This window comes from Siphateles boraxobius, unplaced genomic scaffold, assembly GCF_051911475.1.
Source record: "Siphateles boraxobius isolate OS27281-9 unplaced genomic scaffold, OSU_SipBor_1 35, whole genome shotgun sequence".
Lineage (NCBI taxonomy): Eukaryota > Metazoa > Chordata > Actinopteri > Cypriniformes > Leuciscidae > Siphateles > Siphateles boraxobius.
Genome location: NW_027508975.1, coordinates 2,264,404 through 2,282,688, shown reverse-complemented (window position 1 = coordinate 2,282,688; position 18,285 = coordinate 2,264,404). Strand labels below are relative to the sequence as shown.

The 18,285-nt window shown below is 38.4% G+C and overlaps 3 protein-coding genes across 3 annotated transcripts in view; 1 reads left to right on the top strand and 2 right to left on the bottom strand.

Annotated features, from left to right (window-relative positions):
• Nucleotides 1-18,285, bottom strand: part of ppt1 (palmitoyl-protein thioesterase 1 (ceroid-lipofuscinosis, neuronal 1, infantile)) — a 356,601-nt gene that overhangs the window by 241,271 nt on the left and 97,045 nt on the right. The window lies entirely within an intron of this gene.
• On the top strand, nucleotides 1,366-11,355 carry wasf2 (WASP family member 2). Its single transcript, XM_077195780.1, has 9 exons — nucleotides 1,366-1,518; nucleotides 3,104-3,260; nucleotides 3,343-3,477; nucleotides 5,649-5,802; nucleotides 6,439-6,556; nucleotides 6,653-6,777; nucleotides 6,865-7,035; nucleotides 7,877-8,331; nucleotides 10,413-11,355. Exons 2-9 carry the CDS (start codon nucleotides 3,128-3,130, stop codon nucleotides 10,568-10,570), a joined length of 1,449 nt encoding a protein of 482 aa, XP_077051895.1. The 5' UTR covers nucleotides 1,366-1,518; nucleotides 3,104-3,127; the 3' UTR covers nucleotides 10,571-11,355.
• Nucleotides 14,784-17,693, bottom strand: gpr3 (G protein-coupled receptor 3). The gene is made up of 2 exons (XM_077196673.1): nucleotides 17,526-17,693; nucleotides 14,784-16,376 (listed from the first exon to the last, which is right to left on the bottom strand). The coding sequence occupies exon 2, from the start codon at nucleotides 16,372-16,374 to the stop codon at nucleotides 15,391-15,393; it is 984 nt and encodes a 327-aa protein (XP_077052788.1). The 5' UTR covers nucleotides 16,375-16,376; nucleotides 17,526-17,693; the 3' UTR covers nucleotides 14,784-15,390.

The window sequence follows — 18,285 nt, the reverse complement described above, 5'->3', positions numbered from 1 at the left end:
TTTAAATTATAATTTATTATATTATTATTACTCCAGTCTTCAGTGTCACATGATCCTTCAGAAATCATTCTAATATGAGGATCTGATACTTAGTTATTATCAATGTTGGAAACAGTTGTGGTGCTTAATATTACTTATACTTTTTTTCAGGATTCATTGATGAATAAAAAAGTTAAAAAAGAACAGCATTTATTAAAAATATAAATCTTTTCTAAAAATATCAATATTTACTATCACTTTTTTTTAAATCAATGTAACACATCCTTGCTGAATAAAAGTATTAATTTATTTAAAAAAAAGAAATAAAGAAAAAGTACTGACCCCAAAATGTTCAATGGTAGTGTAGGCCTATATTGTTCCAAAATATTTTATTTTAAATAAATGCTGTTTTTTTTTTTTTTTTACTTTTCATTCATCAAAAATATCCTGAAAAATGTATCACAGGTTCTAAAAAACAATATTGATCAGCACAACTGTTTCCAACATTGATAACAAATCATCATTTCAGAATGATTTCTGAAGGATCATGTGACACTGAAGACTGGAGTAATGATGCTGAAAATTCAGCTTTCCATCACAGGAATAAATTACATTTTAAAGTATATTCGAATAAAAAAACATTATTTTAAATTTTAATAATATTTCACAATATCACTGTTTTTTTCTGAATTTTAATTAAATTAATGCAGGCTTGATGAGCATGAGAGACGTATTTCAAAAGCATTAAAAATAGCAATGTCTCCAAACTTTTGACCGACACTGTATGTGTCTAAGAGAACCTTAAACCAAAGCAGGGGTGTTTAATGAAGTTGAGATGTAAAATGCATCACATTTTAAAGAGGTAAAGTTGCATATTAGTATTATTTGTTTCTGTCTGCACGCCGTCTAGTGGTTGTGAACGGTACTGCAATGATTCAACTCTGCATTAAATCTAGCACTCTGTGATATACTGTGATATACCATATTACATTCACTTTAAAGTCATTTTCATACAAAAGGGCTACGTGCAATATTTTTCAAGTGCATTGTTTATTATGAAATAAACTATACGCAATAAAAAAGGTCATCAGTGTCTTATTTTTTTTTTTCATGAGAATGAATTCCTGTGATAAAAAAAAAAAACTTGTACTACATGTTGTGGGGTTCTCTAAATTTCGCCATGTTTCGGATTTGTTCGGACTGGCCCGACGTTCAGGAATTAGCCCTCGAACAGATGTTTTCAAGCTGCTAGGGTGGAGCTGCGCTTTCAAGATTCCATTTTCCATATACGCCCCTTTATCTTTGAGTGACAGACCCATCAGCCAATCGAATGTTTGGATTCACACCCACCGTCCAATGAAAAGTTACCAAATGCAGGACTGAACTGTCGCTGCCATAGAGCTCTTGTTACAATACTTGTAGACATTTTGTCGGCTCAGAAAATTATGGACGGCATTAAACTCAGGGAATGGAACTGCTGAGGTAGTTGAAAAGCCAGAAGACGTCGGCATTTAAGGCCAAATCTATTCATATATCCAGGTAAGACTGTGAAGTACTTTATATGCGCGTAAAGTATGAAAGAGTTGGCGAGTTGACAGTATAGGCAGCTAACGCTAATCACTTCCTGTTCTGCACAGACGCTTCAGAGAGTTTAGGCCTCAGATACTAGCTTTTGAATCTTTTTAAACATTCGTGACAATTAACCCGGTGTCATTTCGATATCACCATAGCTTTTACTTCTGAGCTAGAAATCAGTTTACTGGGAACAGCTTTGATTTGATTTGATCTTATCTTTCTTTTTTTCCACAAACAAAATTATGCTGGTATGTTGTGAGCCTCCACTCCCTCCCCATGTAGGAAGTCTGATGAGTGAACATTTATTCCTTCACGCTCAGGCATACAATTCTTGTAGGTGTCAGGAATTAACGATTTAAATGTGTAAAAATTAATCCTATTTTTAATGTATATTTAACACTCTCAAAACAAGTGACGTCTGGTCTGGCGTATGAAATCTTCACCCTTTATTCCACAACAACAAATTATTTCGGCCCTCACAGGCAATTGTTCATAATAAAAAAATGCTTAACAACCGAATAAGCCTTTGCTTATTATTCCCGCTCTTTACACATCTAAAATCGTCACTTTGCTCAATGGATTTGTTCCATACGAGATAAACAAAAAGTTACATACGGAATTTTCCTAAATGTACATGCATATTTGGGTCGTTTTTACATTATATTTATATGTGATTTCCAGCATAATTTATTTTAATGCACTCTTTCTGTTTCCTCATTATTAATCCTAATTTTAGCTTTGTTATTAATTTGCCGATTACTAAATTATATATTATATTCAATGACAATCTATTGTCATCAAACCACGTTTTAAGACAATTCATTTTATTTCCACTGTATTCAGAAGCTGTTCCAAATTTTTCAGCAAACAACTATTTTTTAATATTTTAGACACTTTACAAATATCATTTATATACAGTACAAACAGTTTGGGGCCTAGCACCGAACCTTGTGGAACACCACAAGTGACATTCTATACATCCGATTTAACATCATTTTTGTCAGACAAATTGATATCTATCATAAAGGTAACTTCTAAACCAAGTGAGGGCTTTTCCTATCTCTTTTCAGTTTCTAGTGTCAAAAGGTTTTTTTGTTTTGTTTTAAATCTAAGAAAACCCCCACAGTATATTCATTATTATCCTTTACAGTGGAAATCTCTTCTACCAGTTGCATTTCCTTAGGTGTTCTTGACAATGTCATGAAGAATGGTGTAGTATTAACTAATAACATGTATTAGTATTGTATATACTCATAATTTAGTGTAGCATGTACTATTGCAACTTTAAAAAAAGACCCGAAGACAAGAAGTGTTAAAGGGTAGTTGCTTGCTGGTGTTGAACTGCAGAAATTAGGCTATAAGTTGCGTCTTGATAAAAGAAACACAGCAGCAGTTTTGGTTCTGCTTTAAGCACATATAAGGGTGTGTGTTGGATAATACGATCTGAATAGAAAAAGAGCAGCAGTTATAAGGGAGTGTGTTATAGATGCAGCTAACGACAGAATTTGTAATGCACTGTGTATATGAATTGTATTTCTGTCTAAAAGAGGAAGGTGACCGATAAGCTCCCATCATGCCTTTGGTGACGCGAAACATCGAGCCACGGCACCTCTGTCGCCAGTCACTGCCAAATACAATTAAGAGTGAACTGGAGTGTGTGACCAACATCACACTTGCTAACATCATTCGCCAGCTCGGATCACTTAGTAAGTGTTAGTGTAATGGGGTGTTGTTTACTGAAGAAAATCAGTTGTGTGTTTCTGCTTTTAACGTGTCATTTAATCATAGGTAAGTATGCAGAGGACGTGTTCGGCGAACTGTTTATTCAAGCCAGCTCGTTTGCTGAACGGGTCAATACGCTTGGAGAGAGAGTGGACAAGCTGCAGGTCAAAGTCACCCAGCTGGACCCTAAAGAAGAGGAAGGTAAGAAACAGACTGGGTTATATTCAAGGCATTACATTCATTTATGGCGCTAATGAGTCATATGTAGATTTTGGACCACGTTGGTTTGTTGCAGAAAACAGAATTCATATTCAACTATTTTCTTTTGTTCTTTTATATTATTATTATTTTGTCTTATTTTTCTTTGCATTTTCCTTTTTTTTTTTTAAGGAACTTTGTACTCTAACTTTATTTAGCTCTTTTATGTTAATATTTATTTATATGTTTCATCTTTTGTTTAGTTCTTTTGACTTTTATTTTATTTCTATTATTGAGTATTTATTTTCACTTTTTGTGCACATCCATCTATTTTTAGTTGTTTTACACTTACAAAAAAAGTGTGAAATTTGATTTTTACAAATCAGTTTACAGTATGTGTGACATTACAGTGTATCGCTGTAATGTCATACATAAAAGGCAGTAGTATCTATAGGGACGTCCCGCGTGACGTCACGCCATTTGGAGCAGCCATTTTGACGGAATAGAAAATGCTATACCGCCGGTGATAAAACAGCTCGTCGCGAAATATTTCTATCATGCCCGAGCGATGCTGTTCAATTGGATGCGATCAGATACGTGATCATACAAAAGGAATATCTTTATACCGTATCCCAAAAGAAACAAAACAGAGAAACAAGTGGTTGGCGGCAATAAACAGGCAAAACGCTGATGGCGGTGTTACTGTTTGGCTTCCAACTCAACACAGCTTAGCACTCTTCATTTTGGATCAGGTAAGTTGTCCCCTCGAAGGCTAATGAATGATTTCTCGGAGTTCGGGATCAAATGTTATAAATCCACTGTTGCCATAAAAATCCGCAATGTGTGTGTGCACACTACCATTCAGCATAACATAACAGGGCTCTCAAGTGTGACGCATGGTGTGTGACAGTCACTCATTTCGGTCTTTTGTCACGCTCTCCCGCCACACATTGTATTTCTCACGCTCAAAAACTATTTGTAATATATTTAATATGCCGCTGCTCCCAAAACTCTGGCCGCGCCGCTCTCACTGTGGAACCGGCAGGAATCAAGCGCGTCTCCTCTGGTGTTGTTCGTCAAGCTACACAATAGCCAATCAGAAAATAGCACTATTGTAACTGGGTAAGATTTAACACAACAACCAATTAAAAAAAATGTACACGGTTCTAATGGTGTATGGGTTGACTACATTTTTCTACGTTTTTTTTGTAGCAGTGAAACCAACATTAGCTAGAAACAGTATTAAAGTAGTAGTAAAGAGTAGAGAAGAGAGCCGTGGAATTGCTCAGTTAGCTTCAGAGTCAGTAACGTTACTGGTAAATGCATTTACCTAACACACTGTAGCCCAATGTCAAAACGTTTTTATGTAATTATATTATTAGTATAATAATATACTAATAATATATATTAGCCACGGCAATGGATCTATTATTAGGGGTGGCCCACCCCGAATAATAGATCCATTGCCACTGAGTAGCTGACGGATGTATTCCGTCAAAATGGCTGACACGCGGCTAGGGGTCACGTGACTGGGAGATCCCAATAGCTGTATCTGAATTTACAGTTTTTTGCACATACACATACATTCATTGCATTGATATTCTGTATAAATAGAGCGTTAATGCCTCTGAGGCAAATGTTGTCTGATGCACTTAAGCATCAGGTCAAGAGCAGAGGCAAAATTAGTGTTTTTCACTCATTCTTTCCCCATCTACTCCCCTATTTCACTAGGCATCATAGTCATTACTATGGCAACACAAATTTGATATCACTTGCAAAATGACTTGTGCAGTGTGAACTGTCCACACCAAGGACGATATATAACTAACGATAACAAGAAAGGTCTAAAAAACAATATGGTTGGAATTACTTGCAGAATCTTTTTTTTTTTTTTTCAGCTGACGCACGATAAAAGCAATGACAGCCAATCGGAATCCACCAGACTTTTAAGAGCTTGAGGATTTAAAGCGACAGACGACGAAATTGCAGTGTGTGCTTAGAATAAAGCGAATGATATAATCCGCTGGTGTGGATGGACGCAAATATAGTTATAGTAATCTTTCTTGGTGTGAACGTGCCTTTAGCTTGTGGTTTTTAAACAGTGAAGAATTTATTCTTAATGTCATTTTCGTTCTCCGTTTCCCTTTCTCCTATTTTTTTCTTTCTTGTTCTAGTTTCTCTTCAGGCAATCACCAGCCGTAAAGCCTTCCACTCCAATTCCATCATGGATCAGCAGCTCTTCATTAGGTTATCACTACCACAACCTATCCATGAGACCTATCTGACCTGCAACGAGCCGCCCCCCCTCAACAACCTGAGCTCTTACAGGTATACACATTAACACACTTACCACATCTGAAAGGTAGAATGACGTAGTATTTTCATTTAATTTAACTTTAAAGAGGGCCTATTATGTTTATATACGTCTTCAACTTTCTTTCATGTGTAATGTTGCTGTTTGAGCATGAAAAAGCTCTGCAAAGTTACAAAGCACAAAGTCCCTCCAGCGGGAGTTATTCTCCATATCATTGTCACTGTTTCTTACTCCTCTATATCAGTGTCACTGTTTCTTACTCCATTGTAGTCTTGAGATTTCTCTGGAAACGAACACGTCACAATATTCCTCATTTAAATAATTCCCGTCCAAGGCATGTGCAAAATAAAGGGGTTAGGGAGTTAGTTAGTAGTGTGTTGAAACTGGCGGTTATGGTAAGAGGTGTGACATTTCCCAATCATGCTCAAAGCGCTGGACCAATCACAACACACTGATTCAGCCGACCAATCAGAGCACAGTGTGCTTTTCTGAAGGAGGGGCTTTATAGGTGTTTTTTAAACATTCAAGCATGAAAACAACAAAATGAAGGGCATAATAGGTCGTCTTCAACTTTCTTTTTTTACCAATTCATGTTTTTTATAGTTATTTTTTAAGTATTCAACATGTTTCAAATCTTTTCTGTTTTCCAGGGATGATGGTAAGGAGGCTCTGAAGTTCTACACTGATCCTTCTTATTTCTTTGACCTTTGGAAAGAGAAAATGCTTCAAGATACCAAGGACATTATGAAAGAGAGACGCAAGCACAAGGTGAGTGATGCAAGCACACTACCTTAAAATACCTTTCAGAACGCACAAGCTTCTTCAACTTGTTTTTGTTATTGTATTTCTGTTTATGGAGAGCAGAAGAAGAAAGACGACAACCCTAACCGAAGGAACTTTAACCCGCGAAAAATCAAAACCCGAAAAGATGAATGGGAACGCCGGAAAATGGGGGAGGAGTTTGTTGTCCCCAAACATGATGCCATGGGGTAATAAAAACAACATGTTGTTGTTGCAAACAACAAAACAACAACTATGTGCATTTAATATTATTTTTATGTATGTGTCTTTAACAGTAACTCAATAGAAGGGTTGAACGGCAGTATTGGCTCTGGTGATGATGGTTTTAGTCACTCTGATGGGTATTTAGACCAAAGTACAAACTCCTACAGCTATGATCCCAGCTCTCCTCTCCCACCTCCAATGCAGGAGGACTTCCCACCACCACCACCACCTCCAGACGTGCCGTGAGTGTCTTAAAATAGCCTCCGATTTCCCTGTTGTTGAGTATCAAATCCAGGTTCATTTCTGAGCTTGTTCTAACTAATCCATCAAAACTAACTTTAGCTGCACAATAACATTATTGTGATGCTGTAAAGCCCAAACAATCTGTGTTACTTTAATTTCCTATTATCACTGTAAAGTGGCTTTGAAACAATCTATAAGTAGATCTTATGCGCCAGAGAAATAAGTGCGCATCCACCTTTAGAATATTGTCTTTGAAACTTCCAGTTTGTATAATTGTATGGCATCGCTGTCAAAGATTAATTAGCTGGTGAAGCGGATTTACTTATTGTAGAGTTAACGAAAGTTATCACGAGTATTGTAATTTTTAAAGCAGATTTCTTAAGAAATGTCAGTAGACGGGAAGATTTTAAAACAGGCAGTTCATTCATAAATGTGTAAGATTGCTGTGGAAATGCAAACGAAAGACAACAAGCGCAGCGCTAAAAAGGGGCGGGGCTATGCAAGGTCTATATAAATGAAGGTGACTTGACTTAACTTCTCTCCCAAGCAAATTGACAACGTGCAGTATCACAGACCAAAACAATAACAAACATTCCAGCCTGGAAACGCACATTTCAAAGTAAAATAACTGGCTGTTAAAGTGATTTTCAGAGAAACGAGTATGTGAACTGAGCATGTTTCCTCAATATATGCAACCATTTGTTTCTTTTATGCTTTAGTAGAGTGAAAAAGTTACATACTGCACCTTTAATTTCCTATCATCACTGTAAAGCTGCTTTGAAACAGTCTATTTTGTGAAAAAGCACTATATAAATGAAGGTGACTTGACTTCTCTTCCAGGTATAACGAATCTGGTGGTGCGCCTCCAAAACGTGGCAGTCTTTTAAGCCCCAGTCATCCTCCTCCAGCTCCACCAACGATGCCTTCTTCTCCAGGCCGTCCAACTGTGGCTCCACCTATGGCGCCGCCACCACCTCCACCTCCCGGTGGCATGATCCCCCCTCCACCACCGCCAGGTTTTGATTCGCCCCCGTCTCCTCCCCCATTCTCCAGCAATTCTGCTTCTATGCCGCCTCCACCACCCATGGAACCCTCTATTCCATCTCCTCCTCCTCCGCCCATGGGTGGTGGACCACCTCCTCCTCCCCCTCCCCCTCCTCCTCCAGGCCCTCCTCCACCCTCCGCTCCTGCTCCTCCTCCTTCAGGAGGCGTTCATGCTCCCGCCGCTCCCAAAGCCCAGCCTCCTCCTGCCCAGGGTGATGGTCGCAGTGACCTTCTTTCAGCCATCCGTCAAGGTAACATGATCATATATACATTTACATACTTTTTAAAAGCTTAATTTAGTCAGATTAAACCAGAATTAAAATTATGCTTCAATGTGTGTCACACATACCATTACCAAAGACTATAGAATAACATAAGACTCGTCCCTCGTGTTGTTTTGATTTGGGAAAAGTGCAACGCTCAATATGAAAGAAAAAAAAGTTTTCTGGCCTAATTCGAGCATGTAGGAACAAAATTTATAGGGGCTTTTGCACCGGAACCTTTTCATTGTTCCTAGAACTATTGGCAGAAGCACCCGGATTTTGGCGTGTTCGCACTGCAGGAACTAGGAAGGATTTTAGTTCTAGGAAATCTTTTTGGAGGAACTAATTTAGCTCCTACTTCAGAGTCCAGGTCTAAACCAGCACTACAGGAACTATCGTTGACATTAGTATACACCGATTGGCCGAACGCACGCAAAACACCAGCACCCAACATTTTAAAAAAAGCTGTGGAACATAGAAAACAGTGATAGATGGGCCTCTTAACCTTTACACTAAGGAGAAAATCCAACGCAACTTTGAGGGGACCAAGCAAAACATGATTATGTATTTATTTCTGCTCAGCTAGCAACACTGGACATCAAGGACACGGCATACGCTTTAACTTTTTATTACTGTCTAATTACTATGTATGATCTGATAACGTATTAGACAGGACTGTTAGACCGATTGTAAAATAATGAACACTGAGAATGCGAGCACTGTTAGTTTAGGCTCTGGCGTTCTCAGTGCAGTCAAAATAAAAGTCTTGGCTTACCTTACGTCACTTCAGAGTTCCTAATGGCGGTGCAAATGAAACCAGGAAAACATTCTTATGGGAACCATTAGTTCTCGGGGAACCAGCCTGGTGGGCAATTCCTAGAACTATCTGGTTCAAAAGGTGCTTATGAGGCCGTTGTTGTCAGGTTTCATTGGTAATTTCAAATATGAAATTTAATCGTAAGCTTGGTGAAAAGTTTTGAAGAATTTGATGTTTCCCCATTCAGAGAGATAGGAGCTACACTTGCATGACTGAGGCGTTTAAAGATGGCCACTGAGTTAAATAACTTGTCTTACAGGGACTTTGCCATTATTCAGCAAAATTTTGCTGCCGAAATCCGGTCATTCAATAGAAATCCACTCTATCCTTGAGGATGAAAAAGTTCCATGCAAATTTTGCTTATGTTCAAGTTGTCATGCGAATTCATTGCGCATTCAAAATTGTATCACTACTATTTTTGGACTAATACTTAAAAGTCGACTTATAAGTCGGACTAATAGACCTAGATGATGCAATTGCAGCACGTCTTCACTCGGCATGTATACACATTAATTAGACTAATTGTCCTTGGCATTGTGCACACACTCCAAAAAAACAGGTGACGCACGTTGTGTATTTAATCCTTTAAATATACGATTGCTCTTTGTGCCACGTATACTTCGATAGACAGATGAAGACTGTAATTCAACCACGTAAAAAAAAATTGCAGCTTGATTATAACTAAATGTGCAAGTAAACATTTAAATTTTATGACTGTAAATTAGTTTGAACATCTATTTCAGGTGATCTGATCTCTAGTGGTTAAACTTTAACTTTAAACTTTAACCAATTTATCTTAAATTTAGTTCAGTTTAGCAAAATCTTGTCACTGGAGGTCATTAAGGTCCACTTGAGAACTTTATTTGGGGTTGTTAAATCACCTAGACAGATGTTAACACCAGGAGGAAGAAGTCTTTCAAATCATTTCTACTCTGGGTCAAAGTTTACAGACCAAAATAGATGTTTATGTGCTGGTTATAAACAACGTGGTTTATTGTAATCATTTAACAGCCTTTACTTCTAACACAGCAATGCTATATATACACTTCCCTCCATGTGATCATATTGCATGTGATTGGCTCCTCATTATTATCATAAAAGAGGAACACACATTTATTTGCTTACTCTTATGAGACCGTCATCAGAGATGCTGTTCTTACATTAAATATCTATCCTTAAGTGGTTTAACATATTGTAATGTTTCTTAACATGTGACTGAGCTTGATGAAATTGTGTGTGTGTGTGTGTGTAGGATTTAACCTGCGTAAAGTGGAGGAACAGCAAGAGCTGGAGAAGAGAGGTCGCACAGATAATGATGTCGCAGCGATCCTGTCCCGTCGCATTGCCGTGGAGTGCAGCGACTCCGAGGACGATTCATCCGAGTTTGATGATGATGACTGGTCTGACTAAAGCTATCGTCCTGCTCTTCATCACCTGTGCTATGACATTAAGATCATTCCTTTTAGACTTCACATTTCTCATATTACCTGTTTACCTGCAGTGAGGCCAAAAGCAAATAAGGGGAAGAGGGCCAAAAATTGTGCGTTTGTGCGTGTGTGTGTGTTTGTGTGTGTGTGTGTGTTCAGAGGGTTGAGTCTAATCTAAATGAGAGAGTGAATTATTTAGTTGATAAGCGTTCTCCTGTTTCAGGAGGCCTCTGTATAATGTGGCCTAAGGTAAACTGAGACTGTGTGTGTGTGTTGTGTGTGTGTGTGTGTGTGTGTGTGTGCGCACGCGTGTGTATGTGCTTCTATATTTTCTTCTTTATGCATCAGTGTCGTAAAATCCCACGATTTAACATTACTCTGTATAAACTAATTAACTAAAGCCTTCCTTACAACTAAGACAAGACACACTTTATAATGCAGATATTTAAAATGTGCATCTATGATAGTTCTTGCACCTTGTAGGATGAAATAACCTTTTACTCCATTGCAACGCATATTCATGACCAAAAGTTGTTATCTGTTTAAATGTCTACGGTTTTACAGCCCTCAGGTCTGACTGATGTAGTTATTTTTTTTCTGTTCAGCCCAAGTGCCTGCTTCATAATGCCTGTTGTTTTAATGCCAAAGTTTTAGAAATTATGCAAGATTTTGAAATCAAAGAAAAGTGAGATTGTTTTTTATTTGATGTATGTGGGTAATAATTACGATAATTTTCTATCAGCAATTGAAATAAAATCTTAAATATAATGTTGTGTCCTGCTGCTGTTTCAGTCATTTCAAAAGTGTTCTTCTGTGTGCATAACTGATCTATTTTTTACAAGTTTGAGCTTGTGTGTGTGCAGGGGCTTTAGAAAGTCAAACTACTGTACATGCCATAATATAGGTTATATGCCTCATTTATAAAATGTTGCACAGTGTGATTCAAAAAACAAACGTACGCCCGTCCAGACTTGAAATGTATAGAGGTGGGCAAAGTACACAATTTCCTTACTTAAGTAGATTACAGATATTACTGGTCAAATATTACTCCGTTACAAGTTAAAGTTGTAAAGACCGATTTTTACTTAAGTAAAAGTATAGAAGTATTTGATTTTAAAAGTACTTTGGTTAAGTATCAAAAGTAAATGTCAATGCATTGTTTTATTATTGTTGCATTGTATGTAATACTTACAGTACCTTATGCCCCTGAATCTATATGCCTGCCTACCTACCCTCATATCAATATAACATTTACTTCTAGAACACAGTTCCAGTAGTTCCACCCAAATGGATGTTCCCTCAAATGGTGGCCAATTTAAAGTTTTTTGGCTTTTAGTATGAATATGTTAGCCTTACTGTTATCGATAAGCTAGTGTGCTCCAAAACAATGGAAAATTTTGCATTTAGAAGACCAAATCCAACATTGAAAATGAAAATCATGTTGATGTCAGATTGAGGTTAATCTCCAATTTTGACCAGTGTATTGTAGGCTAGTTGAGAATGAAAGTCGAACGTCGAACAGACGTTGGATTTTGGTTGAACATTTTTGGTTGTATTGTAGTTTAAAATGAAAATCGGGTTGACCTCAGAAACCAACATCAGTCGGGTTCTAACGTCAACCCGATTTTCATTTTAAACTACAATACAACCAAAAATGTTCAACCAAAATCCAACGTCTGTTCGACTAAATTGTCAGACTAAAGCCCCTGCGCACACACAAGTAAAAGTTACCTACTGCAGCTTTAAACTAGTAGAAACCAAAATGTCGGACGTCAGAAACCAACACCATCGGGTTCTGAAGTCAACCTGACTTTCATTTCCAACCAAAATCATTCCCTAACTGATGTTATTTTCTACTCAAGGACCTTGACAGAAATGTAGTGGAGTAAAAAGTACAAAATTTGTCTTTCAACTGTAGTGAAGTTAAAGTAAAATGTTTCCAGAAAAAATAATACTCAAAAAGTGTAGGCTTCTCAAGTAAATGTACTTTGTTACTGTACACCTGTATAAATCGCAAATGATCGTGAAATTGTGCGCAGCTGAATGGTTTTAGATCCCCGCCTTGTGTAAACTGCGCCTAATTAATGCCATTAACATAAAAAAAGCAGAAGTCAACTTCCAAATCCTTTACTTGGAATGAGAATGGCGAGCGGTGGGAATTCGTGCGTCTATGTGTGTTAAGACCGTTTTTATAAAACCGCGTGGATTTGTGTACGTTATATAAATAAGGCCCTATCATTTAAAAATATTAGACGTTGGTATTTCAATTATTTATGAATGATTATATAACTATAAAGTTAATAATCGTTTTAACTATATAATCATATTAAAGGTGCAGTGTGTGATTTTTAGCGGCATCTAGTGGTGATGTTACGAATTGCAACCAACAAAAGTTACGGTGGCCGACAGGAAAATACTGTATGTCATCGTCTGAGACAGCAGAGAGTAGCCACTTCACCAATGAGGTTTCTTTACAAGGATAACATAATAAATTATGTCTACTTAATTATTCAGTAAAACTATATGTTATTGTGAATATAATTGTTACTTGTTTATCATTGTGTCAGTGTTTTATTCGCTGAACTAAGCTAAGCTTGCTTCCTTGCACGAAGAGCAACATTGTAACGAAACGCGTTGGTCCGTTTACGGCTCCTGTAGAAACATGTCGGCGCATTTCAATTTAAGGGAACCCGTGGTGTGTGTAGATAGAAACTGCTCATTCTAAGGTAATATAAATATAACGGTTCATTAAGTAAGGTCTTTATACACCACTGAAAACTTCTTTTTCAAGGTAGTGAGGAAACGCGCTCTGTAGCGCTGTGTGTTCGCTGTCGGCTATGGTAGAAACATGACCACACAATATGTCGACCTCCATAGAAGGGGAGCCCGCGTTTATGAAGAAATAAATGTCTCACTGACTCTAAGGTAATAAAACCATAACAGTTCCTTATGCAAGGTCTTTACACCACTGAAAACATAGTTATGGATCTTATATTGCATTTCAAGCGCAAATACGAGAAAAAAACGGCAAAACGGTGTCAATCCAGTTGGCCGGTAACATTTTTATTAATCCTAACAAATAAAATGTTGTGAGAACATGAACTTTTAATAAACGTGAACGACGCTCGAGACAGTTGGTGCTGCATCGTCGCGAAAGTTTGAGCCTTGCCAATATAAATATAAAGCACAAGAAGACATTAAAAGGGACTTAATTAAATTCATTTTCTGAGCGCACACTTCCGAAGTGTGCGCCTAGAAAGCCGGATCTCGGGCAAATACTATTTTGGTGTCATTACTGCCGGGTTTTGCAAAAACAGTTTCATGGTCATTAAAAAATATTTATGGCGGCTGGCTGGTAAATTTTCTTAATTCAACGAACATTGGCAGATGTTGCAAAAAGTTAGTTTTAGGCCCTGGATAAAACCATTGCTTATGCATGTGTCTATACGCCCCTTAATACTGATTGGCTAAAAGTGTGTTTTGGTGCTCGGTCCGCTCCACTTTCAACAGCGTTTCTCAGAAATCGCTTACAGATTTTTCTCTGTAGGCTAAATCGTAAATATGTCCGTAAATCGCTTAGATCTTTTGCAGATGACAAAACGGCCGTGCGCGATTATAAAACAGAATGTTTAAGTGTGGTGTTGGTTATTGCTATAGTTATGATTCTTGGTGTGAACGGGCCCAGTTATGTGTCCTACTCGGTATCAGCAGCACATTTAATATGCATTTAGTAAAAATATAATCGGACACACAATAAATATGACACTAGGTTGATTTTTACTGTTGCAGATGTTTAAACACCATGTAATTCAATTCTAGATATTCTTAGCAATGTTCTTTTAGTATGGCTGAGATACTATTGTAGTTTTTATCAATATTTAGAATTAGTTTTTATTTTCTGTTTAACGTGTAATATTACTTAAAGATTAAGAAATGTTATGTTTTAGCATTTTTTTGTAATGTAGCCTTTATATAGTTTTTATTACAGTTTTATTTATTTTGTCAAATTAAACTAAATGAATTGAAAAATGTTTGCGACCTTGGCAACTAGCTAAAATAAAATAAATTTATTCAAATATTTTATTTTTAATTATTTCAGATGTTTTTAATGGTTTTAATCCGCTTATAACCCTGATTCACACCCAATTTCTTTGGATTAATATTTAAATTAAGTTAAAACCAAAAACACAACAGAAAATGTACAAAAGTTACAATTTATTATTTATAAACACATTCCATAAAACATCTCATTTCAACAATAAAACATTCACTCATACATTTGGACATTTTGTGCAACATTAATACATTGTAAGTGCAAACAAGACATTGATGAAGTATAAAAACATCAGTCGGAATAACAAACGGCAAATAATTTTGATCGTTAAAAACAAACGAAATTCAAACAAGTTTCAGCTTAAAAGTCAAGTCATTGTCGTAAAGTGCAAATGATTTTGATTCCATCAGTAACTCTGAACTTCAGAGGACATAAAATGAGGCACAAATCTGAGACGTTAAAGCGGACAGGAGAGTTTCTGCTTGAACCCCTTTAGTTGGCAACTAGCTAAAAGGATACAGTGGCAGTTTCCTCACTCAAAAATAAACAACACTGCTACATAAACCCCTTTAGAATGAAATAAAATAATGCAGAGTAGATCAGGTCACTGACAGTGGTCATGGTAACTTTTCAGACAGGAGATTTGGCAACTGGCACAGTGACGTTCCCAAACAGGAGCAGACATAAAATGTGAAACGCGATCTTTAATGGCACCATAGAATCTTGAAAAGTGTTTTCTGATTGTTCTGTCAGACGTCACTGGGGGTGTGTGTGTGTTTGTTGGGTGTGTTAGGTAGACAGCAGCAGCAGGCCTGTCGCAGCACTCTCTGTATGTGTGTGTTTCTGTAGGCATAGATGAGAGGGTTCAGCAGAGAGTTTCCTGTGAGCGGCACCAGCGTGGCGTAAGTGTAGAGAACCGGTGACGACCCGTCGGCCAGAAGCCCGTACAAGGCGAAGGGCATCCAGCAGCTGGCGAACGTGGTGAGGATGAGCGCGAGTGTGTGAACCCGACGGCGCGTGTGTGTGCGAGCGGACGGGAGTGTGTGCCTCTGGAGGGCGATTTGATGCGAGTGGCGAAGCACGACGCTGCAGATTCGGGCGTTCAGCTGCAGCATTACAGCTAAGGTCAGCAGAAAGCCTCCACATAGAGTCGCCAGGTGCACTCGGGTCAAAGGTCGAAGCACGCTGCAGGATTCTCCATCATGCAAGCAGTTCCAGCCCAGCGCAGGTAGAGCACCTTGAAGACCCGCAAAAGTCCAGACGACGGCCAGAGCGCAGAGTGTTTGCGCGTGTGTGCGACGGGATCCGTAAGTCAGCGCGCGGTGCAGCGAGAGGAACCGGTCCAGGGTGATTCCCAACAGAGAGAAGACTGACGCACTGAGCGCGCTCACCAACAGACCCACACTTCCCAGCTCGAGCGCCTCTGAGTAAACGCACCGATGGGACAGGAAGTGTAAAAGAAGCCCCGCCCCTGCCAGGAAGTCGGCCCACGCCAGGCTGCCGATTAACAGGAACATGGGAGCCCGCAGAGACGACGAGGAGAAGATGGTGGCCACGACGATGGCGTTCTCACAGCAGATCACAGCTCCTGACACACACAGGGCCACGTCCCATGGAGTCATCACTGTTGTGGACTCCAGGGGTTTAGGGGTCACGTGGGACGGGGTGAGCTCCAGGAGTTGGTCCATCGCCAAGATGACTTCTAAACCCACTTCAGAGTTGTTCAGGGCCATTTCTGTGGGGGAGGGAGAGAAGGGTTAGTCATGCAATCCACAGCAGGGAGACTGTCACATATTCTGTTCAGCACTAGAGCTCATGCACTGCCCTCATTATGACACGCAGAGTAAGACCAACAGCTGTTAACAACATCTGATCTCCACAGTCGGCTCACTGCAAGTTTTACATTAAAACATTTACATTTTAATGTAAAAATATGTATGAATTCTGAATTGAAATATAATATAGCACTATATGTTATGCTCACCAAGGCAGCATTTATTTGATCAAAACTATAAAGTAAATACAGAAATGCTGTGAAATATTATTATAATTTAAAAGAACTGCTTTCTACTTGAATATATTTTAAACTTATTCCTGTGATTTTCAGCATCATTACTCCAGTCGTCAGTGTCACATGATCCTTCAGAAATCATTTGCTGCTTAAAAACATTTCTTATTATTATCAGAGTTGCTGTTATAGCCTAATATTTCTTTGTGGACAACATGGTTAATTTTCCCTAAAATTATAAATGTCTTTGATGTCAGCTATATTATATAACATTTATAAATTCTATATATTAATATAATAAAATATTAATATTTCTCCTTAATTTTGGTATCTGTATATCGGGTACGTTAATATATACCCAATATATATGTTACATTTCACTGCATATTGCATTATTTTAGTGTTACCTTGGTGGTAGGTATTGTTGGTAACATTTGACATTTACATTGTTCATGGAAAGGCTGATTTTAAACTTGAGGCCCTATTTCTATATCATCCATCTATTGCAAAGCAATGTTTCCCAGCCTCTTTGAAGCTATAAGTAAATCTCACATGCATCCAAAACTGAAATATTTTTCTTTCACATGACACACGTGTCATTATTTCAGTAGGTTTTATAGGTTTATAATCAAATGACATATTTTCAAGTATATCCCCTGAATCCTGTGGGGTTACACGTGCGCACGCATGGGAATCACCGTTTTGAAGTTCAAGCTGATTGGTGTACATACACGGTTATGAAAAATAGACAAGCACATCCTGTAATAATGCATTCAAGATTCTCGCTGAATTTTCACAGCGCATTTCTGACAACACAGTCAACTAAATTGTAACAAGGTTTCACATAGTAGATAAAGATGCATAAAAAAGACTTACGGATGACGATTGCAAAGCGGACAATTCTTCAGGCCAGCATCCAGCAGGAATCTGAGCTCGAGCCGCCAGTGAATAACAGGGATCCAGAGAAAATCCTGGTCTTGTTGAAAGATATCTGGCTCTTCTGGCAAAGCTCAGCTGTACTCGGTGTTTCCAGCGCTTCTGTATAACACTCAGCTCCGGTGGGCAGAGAGCTATACCCTCACCGATTCCCCCATGACGTCAGTTACGATGATGACGGGCGATTCTGCCCCGGTTGACCAATCAGGAGACACGCAGGAACACCAGCCTCTGTCGTAGCTTTTTTCATTCATAAAAATACCGCATTCTTTCACCCCGCCCACTGCGACGGCGGGAGAGAGAGAGAGGACAGAGAGTAATCAATTGGCCTTGTTAAAGGCAGCCCTTGCATGAACCAAAAGAGACAGACAGGGTTTTCTTAAAAATCTCTAAATATTACAACTAGTTGACTAACACAGCACACATAATGCACGCACCAAGGGTGTGTTTTGCATGCGCTTGACCCAGCGAGTGTGATGGAGAGTGAATGTGAGAGTGAGTCACTGCTGTCCATGGTGCTGAAAAACTTGATGGTGACGTCAGGTGTGCCGCACTGTTGGGGTGCGTGGCACGATTATTGCTTTCACAAAATCCCATTTGTTCATCTATAACCTTGACTAAGCTAAATGTATCATGTCGCATGCACGCACGCACACAACTGCCTAATTTAACATTTATATTTATTATGCTGCTATTCGGA